This window comes from Pseudochaenichthys georgianus, chromosome 7 (genome assembly GCF_902827115.2).
Source record: "Pseudochaenichthys georgianus chromosome 7, fPseGeo1.2, whole genome shotgun sequence".
Lineage (NCBI taxonomy): Eukaryota > Metazoa > Chordata > Actinopteri > Perciformes > Channichthyidae > Pseudochaenichthys > Pseudochaenichthys georgianus.
This window is the reverse complement of record NC_047509.1, coordinates 9168478-9189651: the sequence shown is the minus strand read 5'-3', so window position 1 is coordinate 9189651 and position 21174 is coordinate 9168478. Positions and strand designations below refer to the sequence as shown.

At 39.0% G+C, this 21174-nt stretch overlaps 1 protein-coding gene across 1 annotated transcript; it reads right to left on the bottom strand.

Annotated features, from left to right (window-relative positions):
• Nucleotides 1-2506: 2506 nt before the first annotated feature.
• LOC117449756 (uncharacterized) lies at nucleotides 2507-20396 on the bottom strand. The gene is made up of 26 exons (XM_071203669.1): nucleotides 20281-20396; nucleotides 18913-19056; nucleotides 18599-18744; nucleotides 18077-18233; nucleotides 15969-17329; nucleotides 15485-15634; nucleotides 15157-15255; nucleotides 14330-14579; nucleotides 13845-13901; nucleotides 13563-13675; nucleotides 13286-13423; nucleotides 12732-12839; nucleotides 12489-12651; nucleotides 10058-10672; nucleotides 9843-9887; nucleotides 9519-9598; nucleotides 9184-9296; nucleotides 8394-8577; nucleotides 6585-6669; nucleotides 5952-6097; nucleotides 5715-5805; nucleotides 5431-5579; nucleotides 5114-5199; nucleotides 4835-4904; nucleotides 4581-4705; nucleotides 2507-4326 (listed from the first exon to the last, which is right to left on the bottom strand). The coding sequence occupies exons 2-26, from the start codon at nucleotides 19037-19039 to the stop codon at nucleotides 4110-4112; spliced, it is 4875 nt and encodes a 1624-aa protein (XP_071059770.1). The 5' UTR covers nucleotides 19040-19056; nucleotides 20281-20396; the 3' UTR covers nucleotides 2507-4109.
• Nucleotides 20397-21174: the final 778 nt, after the last annotated feature.

Below are 21174 nucleotides of genomic sequence, written 5' to 3'. Positions count from 1 at the left end.
GGGTTTGTGAACATCAATCAATCAATCAATCAATCAATCAATCAATCAATCAATGTTTATTTATATATCCCAATATCATAAATGTTACATTTGTCTCAGTGGACTTCACAGTTTGTACAGAATATCAGTCAATCAATATTCAATATTAGGAACATGAGAGTACACATGTACAGCCAGAGAGAAGGAAGAACTAAGATGTCCCCCGACAGTCTAAGCCTATAGCAGCAAAACTAGCGGCTGAATCTAATCAGCCCTAACTAAGCTTTATCAAAAAGGAAGGTCTTAAGCGCACTCTTAAAAATGGATAGGGTGTCTGCCACCCGAACACAAACTGGAAGCTGATTCCACAAAATTGGAGCTTGATAAGAAAAGGCTCTGGCTCCCATTGTACTTTTAGAGACTCTAGGAACAACCAACAACCCTGCATTCTTGGAACGCAATGCCCTAGTAGGACAGTAGGGTATAATGAGTTCTTTAAGGTAAGATGGCAAGGCAAACCAAACCAAACTTCAGTTTTGGCCGTGTTTAACGTAAAAGAATGTAAGGTCATCCACGTTTTTATGTCCTTAAGGCAGAATTGTATTTAGATGATTGGTTTCATCAGGCTTGATTGATAAATATAGTTGAGTATCAGCTGCATAACAATGAACATTTACAGAATGATTCCTTATAATATTGCCTAACGGAAGCATATATAATGTGAACAAAATAGGTCCAAGCACTGAGCCCTGTGGCACTCCATGGCTAACTTAGGTTTGCATGGAAGATTCATCGTTGACACACACAAACTGAGAGCGTTCAGATCTCAGCCTACAGCAGTTCCCTTTATGCCAACTAAGTGCTCTAGTCTTTGCAATAGGATATCATGGTCGATAGTATCAAATGCAGCACTGAGATCGAGCAAGACAAGAATAAAGATAAGTCCTTTGTCTGAGGCTATTAGAAGGTCATTTGTGACTTTAACCAGAGCTGTCTCTGTGCTATGATGTGTTCTAAAGCCAGACTGAAAATCTTCAAATAAATCATTGTTTTTTAAGTAATCACACAACTGTTTTGCGACCGCTTTCTCAAGAATCTTTGAGAGGAACGGAAGATTAGAAATAGGTCTATAGTTGGCTAAAACCTCTGGATCAAGGTTGTGCTTTTTAAGAAGAGGTTTTATCACTGCTACTTTGAATGATTGTGGAACATAGCCTGATAATAAAGACATATTCATCATATTTAATAAAGAAGTGCTAATTAATGGAAAAACTTCCTTTTACAGCTTAGTTGGAAACAGGTCTAAGATACACATTGATGGTTTAGGAGAGAGAATCATTGAATTTAATTGTTCAAGGTTTATGGCTGAAAAACATTCTAATTTACTATCTAGTGTAATATTAGAACTTACGTTTCCGGGAGCTGTTGATAACACTATACTGGTCAAAGGCAAGAGGTCATTAATTTTGTTTCTAAGAGTAACAATTTTATCGTTAAAAAAGCACATAAAATCATTACTACTGAGTGCTATGGGAATAGAAGGCTCAATCGAGCTGTGGCTCTCTGTCAGCCTGGCTACAGTGCTGAAAATAAATCTTGCATTATTCTTATTCTCATCTATTAATGAAGAGTAGTAGGCTGCTCTCGCTTTACGCAGTGCTTTTTTATATTCATTGAGAGTAATATGCCAAATCAAACGAGATTCTTCAAGTTTAGTGGAACGCCATATCCTTTCAAGTTGTCTCGACTTTTGCTTTATTTTGCGGGTTTCGGCATTATGCCATGGAGCTAATCTATGTTGTTTTATTTTCTTCTTTTTCAAAGGAGCAACAGAGTCTAATTTTATTCGCAGCGCATCTGTAGCACTATCACCAACATGATGACATGTAACAGTACTTCAAAAGTTACTAAAAAAATTGTCGGATAAAGCAGGATTATGCGGTTCGACTAATGGTTGCTCAATTTCAATACCATGAGTCAGAACAAGGTCGAGAGTGTGATTATAACAGTGGGTTGGTTTATTTACATTCTGACAGAAACCAACAGAATCTAATATAGAGTTAAATGCAATAGTAAGGCTATTTTTATCGTCGTCAACATGAATACTGTAGTCAACTACGGTAATTACTTTATCTGTTTTAAGAACCAAAGTTGATAAAAACTCGGAGAATTCCGATAAGAATTCTGAATAAGGACCTGGTGCATGGTACACTGTAACAAATAAGATTGTTACAAAGTTTTCCAGGTTGGATGCGTAAGACTAAAAACAAGGCTTTCAAAGGAGGTATAATTTAATTTTGGTTTAGTATTGATAAGTACACTTGAGTCAAACATGGCTGCACACCTGGTTTAAAAAAAACTGATGAATGAAAAATTCAAAAACTGTACAAGATAAAGTTAAAGGAATCCCGGTACATCCTGATTACAAGGTAGAAGAAATTACATTTAAATATAGTCTTCCAAAATGTACTCTACAGCCCAAATTGTGAAGAAAAAAAACTAAGAAAAAGAGAAGCCATCCGTGGAATCATTTTGCAATTTTTTTCTTTTATTTGTCTTGTCAAGTCCCAAGTAAAACACATCCTTAATTTCAAACAATGACTTTGCAAAATATACATTATTTCCCTTAACAATAAAAATATCTGGTAGTGTACTCTACCCACATTTAAACATGAACATTTAACCCTGTGTACCTCTCAATGCAGCCCTCTGGTGTTCTGTGCAAAAATAGAGTACAGCCCACTTTCATTCAAATAAAAAACACTTTTCAAAAACATTCTCCTATGATCCAGTCTTCAGTGAGAAAAAGACTAGTAGTTTTCTTTACAATCATCGGTCAATAAGGCCACATGCCTCAGTGGTGCAGCATCCTCACAAACACTTTGTCAGAAAAAAAAGCAGTAAATATAAACATTTTGGGACAATTAGTCGATTCAATGCAGTAAACACTATTGTCGAATACAACTTATGTTCTGTTGAAACAAAAACAAAATCTGATAATGAATGTTTTGCTTCCCGTGCCCCTGAAGAATAAGAAACTCTATTTAACAACAAATAAGCAGCTGGTTGAAAGGGACTCGGATCGTCTCCCCATTAACACTGAAGGATCAAATATGTTATGAGTTTAGTGGCTCATGATGAATAACATTTAGTTTCTCTAAAGTAAAACAAAATACTGAAAATCAATGCAACCTTTAAAAAACACATGAAAACGTTACAATTAACTACTTTCCACTTCCCTAAAACAACAGTAAAAGATATGAATATAGAACAAAAAGGGTTGAAAACATTATGGACATTCATTAAAAACAGGATCAGTGTCGATACTGTGGAAAATAAGCCACAAAAACCTGGTTTCTTCTCATCGAATGGTTAATTTTGGTATAACGACCAAGCTTGCTACAGAATATAAACTATATGAAACTACAGTAGATGTTGATCTAATGAAAATATATTGCAAGTTCTGCTTTTCTCCTGTAAACAACCAACATGATTCAAATATAACAGTAAAGAAAGGAGGCAGCTCTCAGTATAACATGATACGCACAAAAATAATTGAATATTAACAGACCAAAAATATCTTCCTTTTTAAACATGTGAACATCATTTGTTACACTTACAGTCTCAAGGGTTTATGCCACATTTGGATTACGTAATCAGCACCTTTATGTCATTGATTGACTTTCTTTCCTCCTGCAAAACTCTTTTGCACGAAACTAACCAGAGGCCGGTCTCGGCTTCTTTTACCATTCCAAGCTGAGGTGTGTTGCTGGTCGCTGGTTGGTAGCAGTGTTAACAATCACTGAGCATTTTAGGGAATAAGGAATGATTGAGAGCGTCTTTAAACTCCTGTTGGTGGAGGAGTTCAGGGGAAATAATAACAAACTAAAGCACAGAGCTGAAGGGATCACAAACATCCCTCTTTTGTGTCTTTGGAGGACAGAGTGACTGCTAGCTGTGCACAACATCTGTGTTTCTCGATTGCAGAGGAAACAAATAGATTTTTGTGGCAGTGATCCACAAAAGCCTGTCTGAAATTGAAATTAGTAGAAGACTGCATAGTTCATTTCAGCTCAACCATTTCTTATAAAGCACCTAGTGGCGGAAATCCTCCACACAAACATAAATAACTATCTGAGTTGCATCATCTCTGGAGAGTCGGGGGAGGATGGGGAGGAGAAGGAGGATATGGTCAGAGGAGGCAGCTTCTCACAGGCAAAATATTCCTTGAGGGGAGCGAAGAGGTGGCGGATGACGGGCACGCTCCACGACTTCCCCAACACCTTCTGCCTCTGCTGCCGGGTCATGTTCCTCACGTCCGTGTAATGTTTGGGGAAGCCAAAGATCCTGGAGAAGAATAAGGGACCAGATCTCATCAGTCAAAGTCTCAGGGTGTTACATTTAGATCTGCAACTATATATTCGATTATTTCTATCAACAGAAATATGACTAACATAATGAACACAAAAGTGTTTTTGAAAATAAAAGAAATAATTGAAAGCAGGGAAGACCAACACAGTCTTCTTCTTGTCATTTTAGTGTGCAGCACATTTAGCTTGTTACAAATACACAATCTTTAATATATCTATAAAGATGCTTACTTTTCCAGTTCAGTGATCCAGAGGCTGTCCTCCCTGCCGTTGTAGAGGACGGGCAGCAGAGAAGACGGTCCTTTGCCCTGCCTTAGAGAGTTTGAATTGGTAGTGATCGTCCTCACCTTGGTAACCTGGAATAAAAAGCACACAGAGTGATTATTTGTATCTTGATGAACCCGACAATCATATTTGTTTTTTGTAAAAATAAAGTCACATTGAGCAAAATAACGAAATGTGATGCAGCAGGTTCAGTCACTGACCCTGGCTTCTCTTCCGATCTCTAAACAGTCCTGCAGAATCAGCTTGTCGTTCTGGGACGCTATGATGGGCCTGATGGGGGGGAAGACATGTAAGAACATATTAAACAAAGCAATGAGACGGCAGTTCAGAGCAAAGAAAGGGCAACAAAGATAATGAGTAAAAACCATAGAATACTTATGTGTTAACAATAACATATGACTCTTATCAAATACATAGTCTGACATAATTAGTTGTGAGTTATTCAACCATTATAATGTATGTTTCATTGAAAGTCTCACCTGCTCATCCCCGGGATGTTTCCCCAGAAGTATCGTGCTCTGTGAGCAGGGCTAACTTTGACTGCATCCACCAGCACCGGGTTGCACTGTTGAAGAATCACATAATTAATCACATAAGTCATTGTTGAGAAAAACACTAGAGCAGGGGTATCAAACTCAAGGCCCGGGGGCCAAATCCGGCCCGCAACTTCATTTAATGTGGCCCACAAGAGCTTGCAAAGAATATAATATGTTTATTATATGGTTACATGGCGATTTACAGAAGCACGTTCCGCATACATGTAGCAAAATGCTTCTCAATGACAAATGTTGCCCACCTCGAGGAAGCGGCAGATGTTGACTTTGTCATGTGTGTTCATGAAGACCACATTCTCAAAGAGCCAGAAGAACGGCCTGGGGTCTTCCTCCTTGGGCTTCAGCAGCTGGAGGATGCGGTAGTACTCAAAGAACAGCCTGCCACTGCCCTCTGCAGGAGAGAGGAGGGGATTACAGCAAATACATTGACCATGTGTGCAATAAATGATTATGCAGTTTAACTTGGCATTTCTAATTGTTGACATCGAATGTATTTAGTGCTGAAACACATGCAACAGTAACGTACCATAGAGGCCTTTTCTTAAATGATTGACGATGGAGAGGTCGTTACAGGGGCTGCCACCGATCAGCATATCAAATGGACCCCACTGCTCCAGCTGGAGGTCAAAGAGGAACACAGAATTGAGTATTGAGTCAAGATATATCAAAAAAGATATGACTCAAATCAACAACAAATGAGAACTTCAAACAAAAGACAAAACATTGTTAACTAAGGATGCAAATGTACAGAAAATGAACATACGTGTTTCTGGGTGATGAAGCGGGCGTCTCCAACGTGGATGATCTTCCCGTCGTGGTTGACGGTCGTCACTGCAATCGAATCCTCACAAATCTCTGAAGCATAACATTCATCTACTTTGAAGCCGAGATCCTTCAGCACCAGGTAGCCTGAACAAATACAGAAAGACACACAAACATGCTGTGAGCCTGGAAAATAATCAGGAGTTTGAATGAGATTAAGGACCAGGTTTCCCAAATGCATGTGAGTAAGACCAGTTACTTATGTCTAAGTAACTGGTCTTACTCACAGTTGTGTTTCTATCCAAGGCAAGCTATCACTAAAATCAATCTTATGAACCTTAATTAGTTCACACAGTGTTTTTCCTGTAAACATTGTAACTGAAATGAACTCGAAATGATCAGAGATTATTGATTACAATAAGAGGAGCTCAAGAACCTGCCAGAGAACCCCACAAATTCTCATTTCTAATGAATACTTATTTTCGTTGTTAAGTTACCTTTGATTTGAAGGAGAAAATATTTAATTGAGAAATTAGGAAAATCTCTCTACTTCTCCTCCAGTTTACAACACATTCGCTTTTTCCTGTATATATTTTTACTGTTTACAGAAAGTTAAATGTGTGTGTTCACTAACCTGTTGCTATGCCATCAAACAGGGACAGAACTTTGATCGGTCTCCTCAGGTTTGCAGGGATGGACGGGTAAACACGGTGAGGCTCCTACAAGATAAAAAAAACACCAACGTAATATTAAAAGGAGATTTGTCAAATCATTAACTTGTTGATTGACAGAAAATGAATTGCTAACATATATAACCAGAGCCGGACCGACCCATTAAGCGACATAAGTGACCGCTTAGGGCCCCGCAGCCACTAAGGGGCCCCTAGCAAAAAATGGGGAAAAAAATATATGAAAAAAGAGAAATTATCTCAGTACACCGTCGCCGTGATAAGTATGTTTAATTAATTTTGTTAATATGCCTAGATTGCCTACTCTCAAAGTCATGTATTATATTATTGAGTCAATAATATAATACATTAACCGTGCTTTACCTGAACCTCATCATGACACAAGAGAGGACGGCAGGATTGTAATTTCCCGTGTTCAGTGAATGCAACAGAGGCAAGACACCAGACCAACCAGAGAGTTGAATGGAAATACACATCTGTCTTATTGGCTGACAGGTACCTATCCTGTGAGCTGTGACAATGTTTAAAATAAACTGTCAGTCGGACTCAGAGTTTTTGAAGAAGAACATAAGATAAAAATTACTTTAAAAAGACGAAAATTCTCAAGTGGTGGCTCACACAACAACCCCAGAGCCACCACTTGAGCAGGTAAACAAAGTATGTAAATGTCAGTAAACTTCCAAGTTATGCGAACATGTAAGCAAAGCATAAATTACAGCTACGTTGACGTTACTTTGAATCGTGGGGGTACGCTAAACCGTCAGCAAGTAGCTATAGCTAGCCAGATATATTAAATAAACGCTTTGTCATACAATCTAAATGTAATGTTTTTTAGCGTTACCTGGTGATTTCAAAGAAAGCTCTCTGGGAAATGTTGACTTACTATTCGACATGAAGCTAGAAGCTACCTTACAGTACACAGTTGATCCTGAGTCCTGTCAGTTAAAGTGTTTCATAGTTAGCTTATCTAAGCATCAACCTAGCACTGAAATATATGGCTGTTATGTGACAGTATTTCTGAGAAAAAGTCAGCTGAAATGGTGGCATAGTTGCCACTGCTTTACGTGTCAACAGCATGTTTGAACGTATTTACAGCAGACAGCAGTAAATGTGGCTGTTTGGCCACTGACGTTGCCATAACAACACCTGAATTTAAATGTGCAACCTCTTTTTGTGACAGAGTTTTGCAAGAAATTATAATTCTTCTGAATGATATTCCTATTGACAGCTAGTTTCTATGTGAACATTATGAGATGGACAGCCAGAGAGAATAAATGAAAAACAGTTATGAAATACTATATGACAAAACAAGAATACAGTTTAAGTGATTTGTAAAATATCCATAAAGAAAAATCTGCTTACAGTTCCGTTTCATATGGGTGTTGAGAGATGTATCCATAGATCTCTTAATTTTGCTCTCAAAGTGCACCAGATTGATGCTTTTAACATCAATATTTTTTTAAAAAATCTTCCCGGGGGACCATGCCCCCGGACACCCCTAGAGGAGGTGAGGACCCCCCCTAGAGGAGGTTAGGTCCACTGTGTTTACATGCTTATTGATACAATATGTGTGCTTATGCTAACATCATAAGACAAAAGTTGGTTCCGTGTTGTGTGTAGTGAGAACGTGCTAGAGTGAGGGGGGCCCCCAAGCCAAAGCTCGCTTAGGGCCCCCAAAAGTCGAGGGCCGGCCCTGTATATAACTGTGTTAGACATGAACAATTGTTCAAACAAAAGCTCTGTAGATCACTCACAAACTCCATGGCACTGTTGTTGGCGAATAACTCCTGAACACGGATGCTCCAGTCCTCTCTGGGAATCAGAGCGCCGTGCGGTCGATGAGGCTGACACAGGAAGCAGATCCACGGATCCAGCTCCTTCAATGAATCAAATGTCCCCGCACTGACCAGGATGTCCATACAGTCCGCGCAATAGGATCTGCAGATGGAGAGGTAGAGCAGAACGGGTTGGAAAGACAATTAATGAAGAGCATGAAATACCTTTATCTAGGGGTCTCTCAGACTAAAACACTTTGTATTCGTATAGCCACAAGTTAAAGAGTTCTTGTTGCCTTAACTTCATAACTTACAATAAGATGAGTTCAAAAAAAGCTCCTATCACTGATGTTGTCTGGCTAATTCAATCATAATAAAATCTCACTTTATGATGCATTAACTTGGTGGTTTGGTAAGATTGTAATATCTTATTATTAATGTCTCTACTGGATAACTGTGTTGCGCAAAGCATGCAATTTATGTAAACATATTTTATAAGTTAGCGCAACTACAGGGGGTAAAGGGCATATGATGCCATTGACAGGCGACAAAATAAAACGCACCTTGATTCAAATTACATATTTCTTAGGTTAGAACATAATTTGAAACATGTTGGATGCAAGTACAGAGCTCGCCTACATTGGTCTGGTCGTTCTAAGATATTTTAATGCAGATGTGTTACACACTGTATTTCACTTTTAGACAAATAAAGAAAACCTTTTATTTATATAGCTAATAATACTTGAGAGAAAGAGATGAACCAACCAACCTGCAGCAGCTGTCGTTGCCACACATTATGACCTCCATTCCGTAGCAGCAGATGGTGCAGTAGGACTGATATCCATCTTCATCGTACCGGTACAGAGTTTCTGTTAAGTTATTCTACAGGGACACAGACAGCATCACAGACACTGGTTAGGGAGGGTTTAACAGAGGTAGAGCTCAGCAGAAAGAACAGTGCAAATGCACTTTGACCCCTCTGAAAAATCTATTCGAATAATGTGTTATAGGGAGGATACAAATGTTTCTTCCTTTTTCACACATATTCACAGTACAATGGAAACTGCTTGTTTGAAACATAAAGACAAGTTGATGATTCCTTACTTTACACTTCACACAGAGGCTGCCTTTAAAAAGAGGGTGAAATATCTCCACGTCTTCAGTACCACAGCACAAACAAAAGCCTGCAGACAAAATACAAACAAAGACACAATGACTACATTTAAAAGCATGCCTTTCATGTTATACGATAAATATGTTTCAAACCTTAGAAATCATATAACCCTAATAATAGATTACCTCACATTCATTCATATAGAACTGTGCACATAAAAACGAAGAATTAACTGCTCACTTCAATATTCTCCGCTACAAAATCAAAGAAACTAATCACATCAAAAAGGACGTACAACATGCCTAAGCTCTTACCCTCAATTTCCAGCTTTAAGTCCATGATATTACGGATGGCCCTCTCTGTAAGGAAACAAATAAAATCAATATATCAAACACAAATCTAGTACTCAGATATATGTATACAATATACATTTATTTTAATAATTGCTTTTATTTATACTGTTTTAATTATATATATTTTACATGACCTGTTTTACATCTGTGAATGAGAAAGAAAGATTTAGATTTACCTCTGTGTTTCTGGTTCGGCTGTGTGTATGTGCTCGATGGATGGTTGACTTTATTGTACGTTTTAGCGTAGTCCCTCGTCTTGTGGGGCACATAATCCGGTGACACATCATCATCAAAAAGATCATCAGACGGACTGAATTTCTTCTTCTGCACCTTCCCTCCTTTACTCCCTCCCTTACTGCTCCCTCTCTCATTTTCCAATATTCCTCTCCAGTCATTCCTCTCCCCCTCCCATCCTCCTCTGGACACCTTCTCTTTCGCAACTCCGTTATTGGATTTTCCTGCAAACTCAAATCCTTCTTCCAATGTTTTTCCATTTGCAGGTCTGTACACTGAGTACATCTCCAGCGGCAGTCTGTTTAAGCAGATTGACAGTTCTTTCGTCAGAGTGCTGAGGATGTTGATCTTGCAGCTTATCGGGGGTGAGGAGCTGATGGCCGTGTGAGAGGAGATGACCTTCGAGAAGGGTTTCTCCGTCACTTTTGGCCTGTTGTTTGTTTTAGTTACACCTAAACAAGAGACAATAATAGAAGTGAGCATCAGATATTTTACACAACAGTAAAGAAAAGTTATATTTATAGGTAAATACAGTAACATCGTGTGTGTATACAAGTCTGTGAAGCGGTTTTCTCTAACAAGATGCTGTCTGGCATCACTCCAACATTTTCTTTATCTTGTTGTATGAACTTGTCACAGACAACAATGGCACACTTCCTCACGTCCACGATTAGCCAGGTTTCCGTCCAAATGTATTGGAAATTGTAACCGAATTTTGAGGAAAATGGCAAAAACAATTGGAAGGAACTGGAATACCAACATGTAATTATTACGAGTTATATATTTAAGTTATTGTAACATTGCAGAAGAAGAGGGCGCAACAAGATGAATTAAAACTGTGCCGGTCGAACCTCAAATGTTGAAAGAAGCGTAGAAAACATTATGGAAATATTACATTTGTTTGTTTCATCTATTAATGAGAGTTAAATCTGTTGCTTCATGTATTCAGTGGAGAGGAAGATTCAGTCGACGTTGAAGTTAAATGATTTATCTGAATCGGTTCCGTTTCTACTTCAGCCAAGTGTAAACAACCTTTCCCACATCCACCTGCTTTTATGCACATTTCAATGTGTGCATACAAAAAGTGGATGGGAAATCACCTGAACATGGTGACCTTCTAAACTGCCATCAGTGTCTGGAGTCCATGGTCACCTCCTTCATCGCCACCTGGCCAAGATGGAGGGCAGACTGCAGCGCATCACTCACTGAGCAGAGAAGCTGATTGGCTGCAGGACCTGTTGCCTCCAGGACTCTGAGGCAGCCGGAGAGATGGTGGCCGAGCCCTCCCAGGACTAAAACCTCAAAAACACTTCCTGCAGCTGGCCTCATCAACAGGGCCGGAAACTCCGTGACCCAGAGTTAAAGCAACCCCCCCCCCCCCGCCCAAGTACGTTGCACATCTTTTGGAGTCATATCTCAGCATATTTCACACATGCTTTATACTGTTAATCGTTGCACAACCCTATATCTTCACAGATATTCTTCACATCGTGTTTATTGTATTTTTATTTGACCTTACTATGTTTATTGTTATGCACCAAGCAAATTCCTTTTATGTGTAACCTTCTTTACAATAAACCTGATTGTAATTCTGAAGGGCTTTTTACACGTTAGCTCGAGTTCCCGTGTTTGAACTCCTATGTGCTTTTTGATGCACATTTATATTTCAAAAAGGAATTGTGCGCTTGACTTAAAAGTTGGGAGACCGTGAACACTTAATGAAGAAGCAGTAACAGATCATTCTCTTCCAGAAATGAGAAGACATTTGTATTAATCCTCAAAGAAAGCTGAATAAACTCAACAGTTAAAGTGGTTGAATCCATGTCTAGATACAAAAATATCAGTGCTGTTTTTGTTGCAAACACTGTGGACATATTCTTAGCAAAGAGAACAGCTTAAACTCGAACAAATGTACACTTATAGAGTGCTGCTGGTCATGTTATTAAATATGAAAGAAACCTATGAGATACAATGATGAAAGTACCCAGTCTGCTGCTCCAGTAAATTTTTAATAAGAGCTGTAGTTTTTTCCAACACATTAGAAACAGAAAAGTTTCAAGGTATAATTCTATGGAATTGCTGTACAACTCTACTGAAATAGAACATTTTATCAAAAAGACAGATACAAATCCATTTAAAAATTCCATTTCATTGAAAACTATTAACATACCGAAATGCGACAAGGCTAGCAGTTAGCTGATGTTCAGACTTTTGCTTTCAATAGTGCTGTCCGGAAAAGTGTATTTAATATACAACAAAAGCACAGTAAAAGATACATATGAATACATATGAATGCTTAATTGCTGTCAAATGCCTCTGACTTTACCTCTGAGAAAAAACTCATTTTAGTCTGAAAGCAGTGATACATCTATTCAGCCACTTCTTCAATCATACCATTTGAGGCTGCCGTTGCTTTGAGTCCGCCCGGCCCCGAGGGCAGAAACCCTCCGAGGGCCCAGTCCAACATCTGCTTCAGCAGCTCGTCGCGGTCCTCATCAGACGCAGCAAACGGCTTCTTACAACGCAGGGCTGCCTCCTAAAAGGCATGGATACAAACATGTTAGCAAGAGCACAAATCTGCATCACATATGTGCACTTTTTAGGAGACTCTCAGACCTTCAAAGACAAGAAGATGGATTCTCGGTAGGTGTCGAGGATGGCGAAGGAGTTGGAGGAGAAGTGCTGGGCGAAGGAAGCCAACGGTTTCAGAGCCTGAAACTTGATCTGGAACCAGAGTTACATTTATTCAGTTACTATAAGAAGTGCATATAGACAATATTTCAAACTCAAACACATTTCAAAACTATATGAATTTTTTTTTTTAAAAGATTTGATTTTGATACTAGGATTCTCTTATATATATATAGATTATCAGTGAGCATTTTTGAAGGGAGACTGAGAATCTAAAACTGTCATTGCCTAAACTTGATAGTGATGTAAAAAATCTTTCCAATTAAAGATCTGTTTGAACAGTGGTTATGGATAGTTTTAGAAAAAGACAACCCGCAAAGCTTTGCTCTCAGAAGCTCTTTCTGGGCATACAATTAAATTAGCTAAATAAACAGCGATGTTCTCAGCCAATCACATTTTGCCTAACCCTTAGTGTCCCTATTAAGCGTTTATGATTATTGTAACATCCTGCAACGTTTTACCGCTCACATCTGACTCACCGTAGAGGACATGTTCTGTCCGTACCACGACACCATCCTCCACTCTGGATCTTGCTTCTCTTCCTTAGACGGGACAATGACGGCTGGCCAGGAAGCAAAGCCCTCCACCAGACCCCAGACCAGCTCCCCCATCACATCCTAGACAACACACACAAACCTTTAATGCCACCAAACTTAACAAGCAAAAATGTGTTGTTAGAATATGAATGTTTGAAGAGATAAATGCAGGTTTGATTTGTTGTTTTAAAAAATGCTCATCTGAATGAACTATTTTTACCGTTAAGTCTGCAGTCTTGGGTGGTGTTCTTGTTAAAATCATGCAGTCGCTGTCTTCATCATCGTTTTTACTGTCCTCAACGCATGAATACTTTGCCTTTGGACGACTTTCACCTGCAATACAGTTACAATGACCTACTGAATATGTTTCCATACACACGTTAAATATAGCATTGTTCACAACACTAGGATTACAATAAGTACATATTGTGTTTACATTTATGTCAATAACTATAACATTATTAATACTACATCATTTACAATATTCCACATCCATTCTTACTTCCTGGCTTCATGTTTCTGGGCCTCATTTTGGACCCTTCAGTGACATCCACCACATCTGAGAAAAAGAGAAAACACAATCAAATTGAATTTCAATCTTGTACCGCATAGTATTATTAAAAGATGTATGTAAAGTACAATTTAATCGTTGGTTATGAGTGTGAATGGTGATACACATAAAATATACTTAAGACATAAAGTAAATAAGAAAATTTAAATTAAATAGTGCAAGTAAATGCAGGAATAAGTTAACCATGTACAGGTAAAAATAGAATAAAATGAAACAGAATGTGAAATGTAATACTGTACTATAATGATATTTAACGATGTAGATATAGGGAAAAACAGCTGTATAGAAGAACAGCGTATTATGAACAAATGTAAGTGGTAATATCAGGAATTCAATGGTGGTCTGTGAGATAAAACTGTCCCGAGGCTGGTACAGAAACGTGAGCTACACTCTGAAATCACACCTGACAGTCTTACCTGAAGAATTGTCCGTTTTTTCCGAGTCCTCCTTAGTGATGGGGCGTTTGGAGGGAAGCTGTAACCGTGGTTTGGCCACAGCGCCGTCACCATCATCTGAGGAAGACTCCTCTTTCCTCTTGTTGTCATGTTTTGACTGGACAAGTTTCTTCCGATGCTTCCTCGTTGTGTTGGGTATTTCTAGCCTTTCGTACAATTCAGATAAGGATATGGGGGGTTCCTTGCTTTGAGGAAGAGCCTTGTTGCACATCTTTAAATCAAGAGCAAAAACACACATGTTCACACAAATACACAACCAACAGTTTAAAGCACACACGTCCTTGATTCATTGGTGAGTATATACTTTGTGATTACGAACCAACCATTAAAACACCAAAGTCACCCAAACAAGCTAATGGCTAGTGTAGACGAACATCTTCTTAATTTGGGGGTTGGGGGTGGGAGATACAGTTTGGGTTTGTTGCCGTTGCAGATCATTTACATGCAAAAAAAAAACGATATAACACACTACAGGAAAGGGAAAACCCCAAAGAGCATAATAGAACCCCTTTGAATAGGATTTGATTCACTCCTGTGTTTGTTTTCGGTTGGTATCAAGTGGTTATATTAAAGACAAACGTCTGTGATGTTTTGATCATAAAATATGATGTTTTGTTTTTTGATTGGTTGATACTGTAAATGCTGACTATGGATTAGTTCCTCATACAATCCCACTTTAAAACATCCAAACTATCCCTTTAAAATAAGATATTTTGTGAAAATGGCCTCTGATTCAGTTACTGAACCGACTGTCAGCCTTCAGAACAGATGTAACTATTAACACTCACCGTAGCAAACACCTGTGTCCTGTGAAGAGAGCTCGGCAGGGCCAGGATCGACAGGAAGAGTCTACGCAGACTCGTGAAATGTCTGTTCATGTACAATATCTATGAAGAGAACACAGGCAGCCATTGTAATGACTTTTGATAGCTTCAGAACCAGCAGTTTTTCTGCAACTTAACGTAAATCAAATCAATATATATATATCATTCAAATGATGACACTTTATTTTTTGTATTAATCATGAGCTACTGTAGGTATTCTGTTACTCATTAAGTTTACCTGATAAGGTAACACCAGTATTCTTCACTTTGCTCCATTGTGTTGTTAGTTTACCTTTTTCCAGCTGACACTTTGTTCCTTCTTTGTGGCCTTGAGGAAATGGAAGTAGCTGCTGACCAGAATTTTCTTTCCGCTAACCCCAGCTTTGAACAGACCCAGCTGATCCGCCAACTCTGTGAGCACTCCTGCGTTCAATTTATTTCCCTGGAAGAAAAACACATATATCAAAAGGAAGCAAAATACAGATAGTGAATATGCGGCCCATCCAGAGATTCAAAGTGTCTTCTATTTTGTCATAACAGTTTTAATGCTGTATCTATATATCTAATTCTGGAGAGAATTCTTAAATGTTTGGGAGAAAACAGACAAAATATTTGATATAGTCTAGTAAAGACATGTTTGTCTGCATCCCTACTATGATTTAGTTTATTGTATTCATTTTAAATATACAATCCACATCATACAGGCTCAACAAATGTTAAGCAGGAGCTGACTGCATTAAGTGTCACTTTGAATGAACCAAAAAAGATATCCTTACGTTGATATCCTGAGAATGTCCCAGCACCCTGCCCATATTCTTCAGTGCCACATCCCCCAGATCCTCAGGAAGACTCTCCGCAAAACTCTCCAGTACTGCTTTATAGAAAGCTTTCGCATCGCTCCGGAAGACCTTCCTGTCCGCTTCTCCCAGATCCACGACAGCGCTGGCCCACAGAAAGTCTCGGGCACTAGAACCAACGCGCACCTCTTTGACAGGGAGCAGGTCCGAGCTGGTTTGGAGGTGACTCACGCTTCGCTTGTTGAGAAAATTCTCTATGGCGGAGGGCCGGAGCAGACTGGACGCAAACGAGTGCATCACCATGGAGGCCAGCTGGAGCTCCAAGGGCACGCATGCGTTGCTGGAGGCCTGCAACTCTTGAAGGGCCCGGATGGGCTCCAAATTTTGGGCGAGGAAAATGATGCGCAGGCGGATTTTATAATCCAACAGCTGGGCTCTGATACGGTTGGAGTCCTCTACTTGCTTCAATGACTTAAAATACTCCACTAAAAGCCTCCAGCAGTCGACCATCTTCTGACAAGCGTGGATGATGAACAGACACTGTGCAGCGATAGGAAGGGAGGGGTTATAGTACTTCTCATCAGCAAATAGGCCTTTCACACTGTCACTGACGGAGGGGCAGGTGTAGTAGTGGTAGTGGATGTCTCTAATGAGGTCAACCACGCAACTGAAGGAAGACAAGAGTCCGGCCTGGCAGGCGCGTGACGTCATCCCGGGGAGGCCGCAGAGCGATATGATATTTTGGTTGAAAGGCTGGAGGTGTGATAGAAACACGTTGCTCACCGTCAGGTTCGGAGCGTTACAGTAAAACACAGCGGCGTTGGGCAGCCAAAGATCATTCCTCTTCAGCTCTTTGATTAGAAGGCTTGCATCAGTTTCAGCGTGTGTGTTTACAGTGTGTGTGCCTGCGTCCTCTGAGTACTGAGGGTCAGCATAGCTGCCGCTCAGCTGCAGCGTGAGCAGCGGCTTTACCACACTGACACCTGAGTTTTGGTCGAAATATCCCAACAGGACGACACTTGTGTTCTTTTCTAAGCCCAGCTCCACGTCCATATACAGGTAGAGGCAGTATGGCAGGGAGTAGCAGGCTTTAATGACGTTCGCGCAGTGGGTCGGACTTAAGAAGGCCGAAACAGAAGGGTCTGCACTCGTGTCACTGCAGTATCTTTTGATGAAGAGCAAAAAGGTTTCATAACTTTCTTCATCTGCTTGCTCCTCCTTTTGTTTCTTGATTTTGTTCCGTTCCTCGGTCTCCTGCCCCACTTTTGCATCCGCCTCAGATTTCAACTTTCGCTTTTTTTCTTTTGCCACTCTTCTGACCTCGTTCTCCTCCTCACTCTCTGGGGGATCAGATGGGAGTGAAAACACATTACAAGTGCTTTAAGACATAACCACTTAATATTACTGGCTTTATTTCCCTAAAGCTTCATTTTCATTATCTAAAGCAAAAGAAAGCAAATAACGTTTGCATTTTATATCTCTCTGCGTGTAATTAACCTGGCATTGATATAGTATTATGTTAATGCGAGGGCATCCAATTGTGACTTCTGCATTAAAGCTGCTTATTCAAACATAAGTCCAGCATATCAAACTGACTTCACATAGTTGTAATAGTCTAAATAGATGGAAAAATACTGATTGTGCAAACATATTCAAACTTTGTGAATTGATTTGGGAACATGTAGGTGCAATTTTGTCTTGTGTAAATCAGGTAGTACCTATCATGAAAAAACACATTTAATTGACCGTCTTATATAAAACAAATTCCACTTTTTACAGTGTCATGGCTTAAGATGAAAACCTATTTGTTAGGTCAATGAGAAAAGTAACTTGTAGTGTTATATTTAATGATTACAGATAATGTTTTAATTTAAATATATTGGTTTTGGTGTGCTACTCATTGTGTATATGCTCTATATAAAAATACTGAAAACCAAAAACAAATTCTGCATTCTGTAATATTTCGGGTTATGGTGTAAATGTGGCAAATACACAAATATTGCATATTTCAGTCCCCCACCCCTTTGCAATGGGCAATATCTGTGTAACAACCGTGTGATTCATCCACACACAAACTCTTTTCCTACCTGTGCGAGGAGGAACAATATTCTTTCCATCTCTGGCCTCAAAGGCATTGTACTCCCTGGTCTCACTCATGTTCTTCTTAAAGAAAAGGTAAAACCAGTTCAGGAATTGCAGAGTGACCGATACATTCCTTGCCATCAGCGGTTCAACAGGGATGTACTGGAAACAGAGAAGAGGCTTTAAACTTTCATATTCACCAGTCAAAAATATTCACACCTAATTAAACAAAGAACATAAGAAAACCCTTTTGATAGATAACTAGCATTAAACATTTAATTTTTTTTAAATTGTGACCAACCTATGTACATATGTAAAGAGATACTTTACAGCTAAACTAAAAACTTCCAGGGTTCCTAGGTGAAGAGTTTTTAACTACCTAAGAAAAAGACGTGTCACTTCTACAGTATAACTTAGTGGCTTATTGTTCAACATAATAACTAATATCATACGTGCAAGACTCTGGACGTAATTTTTCAACGGTCCTTGATTTATTGGTCGCTCCCCACTTTTGTTACAATACTCACTCGTAATACTGCAACTTTTTTGAATGCAGTTTGCAGTAAACTGTAGTTGTGGAGAGAGTCCACCTTTTCATTGCTTTCGAATCGGACGCTTGAGAGGTCCAGGGTTTCAGGAAACAGGCAGTCGATGAGCTGGCAAAAGGCGGCGCCTGGATGTTCACACAAACACACACAACTGTAATCAATTATGTGCAGTCAGGTCGGCTCAGAGTCCAGCATCCACACAAGTATACACAAAATATATACTTCTACGGCCTGGCTCATGATAGTTTGTCGAGGTGTTATTCCCGCATTTAAAAGTATGCATGTTGACCTACCTGTGTATACATGATCCAACCCGGCGAAGCCTGCCTGTAAAGTCGAGTTGAGCCAGGCCAGCACCTCACAGTGGTTTGGCTGCCTTGCATAGGCAGGTACATTCACTGCCACGTTCATCGTGGCCATCTTCTAAAGAGATTGACCTGCACAAACATCAGAGTCAGACAAATACAAACACTGATCCACCACAAATATTACGTTTTAGATGTCACATTCCTGACCCTATCACATTTTAAACAATGTATTTTCTTATGTGATTTGGAATAAAAATGCATGGAATGTATCCCCCGGGAAACATGTGGGATTGATTTTAAATTAAACATGTCATTTTTTGATGTGACAAAATAGCAAATACATCACAACTAGCCATGAATCATTGGGCTAAAAAACGAACAGCTCTACTTAAACGTTAAAAGCTTTGATCAATCCACTACTTTTCTTTCAGCACTTTTGTGCTGTGAAATTAAAGATCAAGGAGAAATAACTGCCAGTTGTTGTCAAGAGACTACAGGGAGGTTTACTACAAATTGAATTTTACAGGAATATAAAAACAATATTATGTCATGAGGCAACAAGCTGCAAGAAAAAGAGCAAAATGCTGGAGGAAATGTAGTGATTGTTTAAAAAAAAAAATCATATATTCATATATCTCGCTAGATGCAATCTACGCTTACCTTTTTTTCTAATTGAACAACTGTGCTCTCTACAGGTCTTCAAAACTCCCTTCTACTACTCTTCTTAAAACTTGATACAGTAGATTAAAACTATATTATCTAGTAGCATTCCGGTCTGAAACTGTCCAATAATAAAGGATACGTGAAAAATAATTGTACTATACCACATTCCATATGCAAGTAAGCTTCATACTAATCTATAATATTGTACACTATTGTTTTGCCTGCACATTTATAAGAGGCTTATTTTAGAGCCCTAGTGGGCAAATGTGTGGGCAGTTCAGACTGTTATATTATTATAAAGAAATATAATACACACAACCAAAATATAATACACACAACCAAATATGAGACAAGAAAAACTAGTGTGGGCTACAATATGCCCTGCCTAAAAGAACAATCATATAAAACAGAGTATTCCTGTTCTGATAATCTGCATCCCCGATATAGGTTGCAGCTGTAAAAACAACAACAAAGAAGTAATGCATTGCAAACAGTTTGTGCTATTGCAACTTCACAGCTTTACATAAATAAAGTATCCCTTTCTCTGAGAATCACAACTGCTCCGAGATTTACTATCGACTTTAATTCGACACTATTTTCAAGGGATCTAGTTATTATTGCAGTTATCTTTAGTTGATATAGACCGCAAACTCTAGGATATAGAAAACTCTGGATTTAAACTCAACGTACCTAGCTAACACACTAATCTGGTTTCGTAATACACCGCTCAGATGTGTTGTGGCTCTGGTTGTATCCATCCACCGTTTATATTGCTGTTTGCTACTTCCTGCACATGATGCTAACAGCACATGATGCTAACTGATAGCTGCTTTGGGCATTTCCGGCGAAAATGCTGCATTCATGTCCTTTCTAAGTGCCGTTCATCCCAGCTCCAGTATATGATCAACACAAACAAGCTACATGTGCTCCAATTTATTTGCCTCCGGTATATCAACAAGCTACTTTAAATGTACTTAGAATCATAAGTGAAATTAACCAGCCGATGTTTCTTCTCACAAACGACCAATAATACAAATACTTATCCTAAATGTAACATGTGTTTGATAAAACAAAGTCTTAGACCAATTCGAACTCCAACATGTTTTTACAATAATTTTTATTTTATTTTACTATAACCGTATGGTTAACCATTTCTGTGTCCAATCATATTAGATACGGTAGTATTCTGACCAATAGAATTGATAGAATCATCACTGATGAGTTCTGCAACGCAGAGATTGTTACCGGTGTCAGATAAAGTATCGATGCTAAAGTGATCAGATCAGCTGTTTCACAGATAACAGATTTTTGTTTACGAGCTCTACGTACAACTTTGACCGGAAGTGAAGCTTTACTTGAGGAAAACCATGCCAACAGAGGGGGAGGATTTCGTGACCGAACAATACAACATAAACAATTAATCGAGAGCTTTACCTTCCCTAACCATGTGTTGAAGCTGATTGCTACAGTAGCATCACCACATAACAACTATAACTTTCAGAAAATTATTTTATAAAAATGTTTTAAATGACAATTTAATGTTGGCCGTTGTTCCACCATATGTACAACTGTTCGCTGTGACTT

What these genes read in the sequence shown, in the direction of transcription:
- LOC117449756 (XM_071203669.1), bottom strand. Translation starts at nt 19,039, where the DNA reads ATGGCCACGATGAACGTGGCAGTGAATGTACCTGCCTATGCAAGGCAG. An exon ending in AAAGTGTCAGCTGGAAAAAG is followed by an intron (nt 15,256 to 15,484) that starts GTAAACTAACAA and finishes TTCTCTTCATAG; the next exon opens with ATATTGTACATGAACAGACA. An exon ending in AGATCGGAAGAGAAGCCAGG is followed by an intron (nt 4,706 to 4,834) that starts GTCAGTGACTGA and finishes TTTTTATTCCAG; the next exon opens with GTTACCAAGGTGAGGACGAT.